Below are 4,948 nucleotides of genomic sequence, written 5' to 3' on the forward strand. Positions count from 1 at the left end.
GAGCTTACAGTGAGCCGACATCGCGCCACTGCGCTCCAGCCTGGGAGAGTGAGACACTGTCTCAAAAAAAAAAAAAAAAAAAAAGCCTGCCAAGCTGGGCAGGTGAATCAGTCCCCTCTGTGCAGCTGCACAGCACAAAGCCAGCGTACAGTTAGCCCTGCTTGGTGGCTGTGTGGCCTTGGAAAGTCACTGGCTTTCTCTGGTGGCCACTGTCTTCAGGAGAATAGATCTGAGCCATCTTGAGGGCACCTGGGCCTCTCTCTGGACCCCACATGCTTAGGGCTCAGGCCTCAGTGGGCTCCACAGGCCTGTTCTATGGAGAGACTAGGCCTAACCTGGAGTCCTTTGGAGCTGGGAGTGGGAGTTGGGCAGGTGGGCGAGGACTGGGACCACCTGCCAGACTGAGAAGAGGGTGGTTCTGGGCCAGTGGGGTTAGCTCGTGCCCCCTTCCAGAATGCTCGCTGTTTTCAGGTGGAATCTGGGCACCACCCCAGCCCCTTGGCAGAATGGAGGCCAGAGGGTCTCCCAGCTGCCCCTCCTAGCTGCCCAGGGCTCCTGTGCCCAGGCCTGAGAGTTCCCCATGAGCACTGCCCTCCTGGCACAGCCAGGCCTGGGCCTCTGGCTCCTGTTCCTGACCACCAAAGGGCACCTACTAGCCTGGGTGTCCAGAAGCCTGGAGCAGTGGTGGCACTGCCAGGGACCTGCGAGCCCCATCGTGTTGAAGCTTCCTGCACACTCCGGTCCCCCAAGTCAGGAAGGATAGCCGGCAGCACCCCCTCTGCAGAGCAGGATGTGCAGGGGTGAGGGTGCCCACCGCAGAGTCCCGCATCCCTGGCCAGCCTCCTCCAGGCTCAGGGAGGGAGGGCCTGGCGATGTCCCCGTGGGACCAGTGGGGACACTGAGGCACAGAGTCGCAAAGTTAGGGTTCTGTGACCTGGGTTTCCCCGCCCTGCCTCCCTCTTCCCTCAAAGGGCCCTTTCTTCAACCCCCCCCACCTTCCTTTCCTTTGGGGACAATGGCCAACTTGAGGGAGGAGGCTGGGGCCGGGCAGGCCTCTTCTAGGCCCATGGGGTGGGGGCCGGCCTTAACTCCTCAGTGACCAGAGCCCTGCAGTGCTGGGGGCTGCAGGGTCAGATTTCCTCTCTAAAGGGGCCTCCTGCCACTTCCCACAGCTGGCCCCAGCCTTAGCCTCTTTGTCACTGGATTTTTTTCTCGTTACACCTAGGAAGTCCTCACGTTTGCCTCACTTGAACCCTTCCTGCTGCACATGTCTTTCTGTACATGGAGAAGAGAGAGCTTGCTTTAAAATCAGATGGGCACCTGCATCCCCTCCTAGCTGCCCAGGGCCCCTTTGCCAGGCGTGAGGGTCCACGTGGGCACCGGGTAGCCAGAGCTGGGTCCCAGGGGTGGAAACTCAGCCAAGGAGTGAGCGACTAGGGCAGCCTTGGCTCAAGCAGGAGAGCTGCTGGGAGCCTGCGAGGGGGCCAGACCGTGCTGGCCAGCTTGTGGCTGCCACTGCGTCCCTACGGGAGAAGGAAGAACCCACTGCTGCACACACAGGCCGGGGGGCTGGGTGGGGGTCAGGAAGGAGGAAGTGGCTTCCAAGCGGCCAGAGATAAGTGGTGTTTCAGGCCGACAAGGGGTGGTAGGAGCACTTCCAGACAGAAACGTCAGGACAGCTGGGGGAAGCGGGCAGACAGGCTGGCACCATCACTCTGAACCCCAAGTCGGTTGGGCAGGTGGCTTCCTAGAGGAAGCAAAACTGGTCCACTAGGCAGCTGAGGGCCGGGTGGTGGATGGAGAGGCCCTGTGGACTGTGGGCCAGGGTGGTCTGCCCTGCAGGGCCCAGGGCTGGGGGCTGTCCTGAGCTAGCCGAGGATGGAGTTTAGCCGCATCCCAGAAGTGTGAGGAGGCAGCCGGGGTCCCCGCGTGAGTTCCTTCTGGCTGTGGGCCTGCTGCCTGTGGAGGGGAGGGCGGGGCCTGCCCCGAGCCTTCATGTTTCACGTGTTTCCCCGTGTTCCATGCAGCTTGCTGGCGGGCACCGTCTTTTCCTTTAAAGAAGCAGCTACACTCCTGGGTGTGCGGGCTGCCTCGGCGTGGTGTCCGGGGCTGGGCGGCGGCCGCTTCCTGGCTCACAGCCGGGAGGCCCCCGGGTCCATCTCCCAAAGGAATCCCTGCCTCATTCCCCACTGTGGCCTTGGGGATGGTGCGTCGGTGACGGAATTAAGTCACAGCAATGACCCCGTCGGCTGTGTTGCATGAAACTTTCCAGAAAAGTCCCGTGGGTCACAGCCCACGCGGGGTAGGGGAGGCCACATAGGCCACCTGCGTGTGGGGGCTTCGGCTGGGTCTGTGGTGTGCCCAGGTTGTGGTCAAATCTAATGGTGGTCGCCGCCTGACTTCCTCTGGTCCCTCGTGGCCCTGAGCCACACAGCGGGGCTCAAGGCTCGTTTTTGGGGCATCCGTTCTGGGAGGTAGTCATGGGTGCTGGAGAGAACCCGAATCCCAGCCCTGTGCCCCACTGTGCCCACCTCTCTGACGGCGTCCTCCGTTCCCTCCCCACAGTCAAGGAGAAGCTGCGCCTCGATCCCGACAGCGAGATCGCCACCACTGGTGTGCGGGTGTCCCTCATCTGCCCGGTGAGTTGGGGCAGCCTCCTCCTTGGGGCCTCTCCTGCGGCTGTACTTCCTCCCTGGTGGCCCTGGGCCCAGGGCATCTTGGCTGGACCGTGAGCCTGCGGGGGCAAGGCTGGTCTTGGTCTCCCCGTGTTCCTGAGGCATGAGCGTTGGAACAAGCCACAGGATGGAGCTGGGGGTGAGGGGTGCCGGGTGGGCCGGCACAGCAGACGGGTGCCATGCTCACGCAGCCCCTCCCCCGCAGCTGGTGAAGATGCGGCTCTCTGTGCCGTGCCGGGCAGAGACCTGCGCCCACCTGCAGTGCTTCGACGCCGTCTTCTACCTGCAGATGAATGAGAAGAAGCCCACCTGGATGTGCCCCGTGTGTGACAAGCCAGCCCCCTACGACCAGCTCATCATCGATGGGTGAGCCTGGGGCCCCGGGAGGGCGGCCGGAGCCAGACGGCCGTGTAGATCTCGGTGGCACCCTGCTTCCCGCAGACCCCGTGCTGCCCCAGCAAGACACAGCAGTGGGGACACGTGGTCCCGGAGCTTTGGAGGCCCCGGGCTGCGAGAAGAGCCCGATTCTTCCTCGCGGAACTTTTCAGAGCCTTTGCTGTGCAGGCGATAGGCATGTGGCTCAGGCTGCAGAAGGCGGGCTCAGGTCCAGCCCGCTCCCACATGACCTCAGGCAGGTGTGACCTTGAGCTCCAGGAGTGTGGTTTTTGCCCCAAAAAACCAAGCCGGGCTCTGCTTTCACACGGCGTTCGCCCCAGGACGCGCAGCAATGGGGGTGGCTCCTCACAGAGAGGCAAAGGAGGTGGTGCCCCCTGGAGTGCTCTGGCCACGCCATACCCTTCCCTTCCTGGGTGGCACAGCTGTGGCCAGGCATTCCCCAGGCCACAGGGACAGGAGGACAAGACCTTTCTCCCTGGAGGGAGGCTCTGCCCGGGGCTTAAGTTTCCAGAAACTGAGCCCTGTTGTCTGTGGCACCTAATGCGGCTCCTGCCCGGCGCCGGCCACGCCCACCTCTCGTCCCCACAGCCTCTGGCAGGGCATGAGGCCACAGCGGCACGAGCTGGTGCCCTCACAGGTGGGAGCAGGCCCTGCCTGGGGGGGTGAGCTGGGCCCCCAGCCCTCGGGTGCACGGCCTCAGTGGACCGTGCAGGTGAAGGCAGGGCTGGCCTGCCTCTGGGGTCATAGATTTGGTCCCTAAGTAGACCTCCAGTTTGTGCAGTTGTCTCCATCCTGGGAGGCAGACCTGTGAGCTTCCCCATTTTACAGACGAGGAAACAGGCTCAGAGGAGGCAGCCAGCAGCCGGAGCCCCCCTCGGCTCACAGGGGGCAGACTGGGACTTGAACTTGGCCTGAGTCTGGGTCCCCTCTGTGGAGGGCTGGGTGGCCACCCCCTTGCATCCCAGCTTCGGGTAGAGAGAGGAGACCCTGGGGCCGGGCACGTGGACTGCCTGAATGGCTGCTCTGTTCCCAGCTTGACAGCTGTGCAGCTGGGTGCCTGCCTTCCCCCACAGGCCCGGAGTGGGGCTTGGGCTTGGGGTGGCGGCAGCTCTTACAGCTCTCACAGCTCCAGGGCCACCAGGGCTGGGGCAGGCAGCTGTATCCCACACAGGCCTTGGCCTCAGCAGCCCGTGGGACTCAGTGTAGCCAGGGAGGCTTCCCGGAGGAGAGGTCCTTGATTCATACTTTGTTCCATGAGCCCTGTCGTCTCTCTGTCCCTGGCTCTGAGTGGGTGACCCCAGGGTCCCCAAAAGAGTCCTGTTCCAGACCCTGCCTACAGGGAGCCTTGTTCTTGGCAGGGGGAGGGGATAGAGGAGCAGAGCCAGACATAAACTGCTGTGTCTGTTTTGGAGAGGAGGAAGAGAAGCTGTGGGGTGGGACTTTGGAGGGTGAGAAAGAGTTTTGCAAACAGGGCAGTGAGCAGGCAGAGCTGTGCTACGCCTGGGGTGGCCCCCCGGCACAGGGGGCTCTGAGCATTGCCTCAGAGAGACCTCGGTGGGGCGGGCGGGGGGCTGGCCTGGGTGAGAGGAGTCCCATCAGCCTCAGAAAGTGTCGCCCAGAAGGCTGGGTATGGTGGCTCACGCCTGTAATCCTAGCACTTTGGGAGGCCGAGGCGGGTGGATCACGAGGTCAGGAGATCAAGACCACAGTGAAACCCCGTCTCCATTAAAAATACAAAAAATTAGCCGGCGCGGTGGTGGGCGCCTGTAGTCCCAGCTCCTCGGGAGGCTGAGGCAGGAGAATGGCGTGAACCCAGGAGGCGGAGCTTGCAGTGAGCCGAGATCTCTCCACTGCACTCCAGCCTGGGTGACAGAGCG

The 4,948-nt window shown here is 63.2% G+C and overlaps 1 protein-coding gene across 1 annotated transcript in view; it reads left to right on the forward strand.

Annotated features, from left to right (window-relative positions):
- Window positions 1-4,948, forward strand: part of PIAS4 (protein inhibitor of activated STAT, 4) — a 30,476-nt gene that overhangs the window by 18,981 nt on the left and 6,547 nt on the right. The window contains exons 8-9 of the mRNA XM_011967350.1: window positions 2,566-2,639; window positions 2,881-3,041. Coding sequence (XP_011822740.1) covers window positions 2,566-2,639; window positions 2,881-3,041 — 235 coding nt within the window. The remainder of the gene's footprint in view (window positions 1-2,565; window positions 2,640-2,880; window positions 3,042-4,948) is intronic.

The sequence above is a fragment of the Mandrillus leucophaeus genome, unplaced genomic scaffold (assembly GCF_000951045.1).
Source record: "Mandrillus leucophaeus isolate KB7577 unplaced genomic scaffold, Mleu.le_1.0 Scaffold8, whole genome shotgun sequence".
Classification (NCBI taxonomy): domain Eukaryota; kingdom Metazoa; phylum Chordata; class Mammalia; order Primates; family Cercopithecidae; genus Mandrillus; species Mandrillus leucophaeus.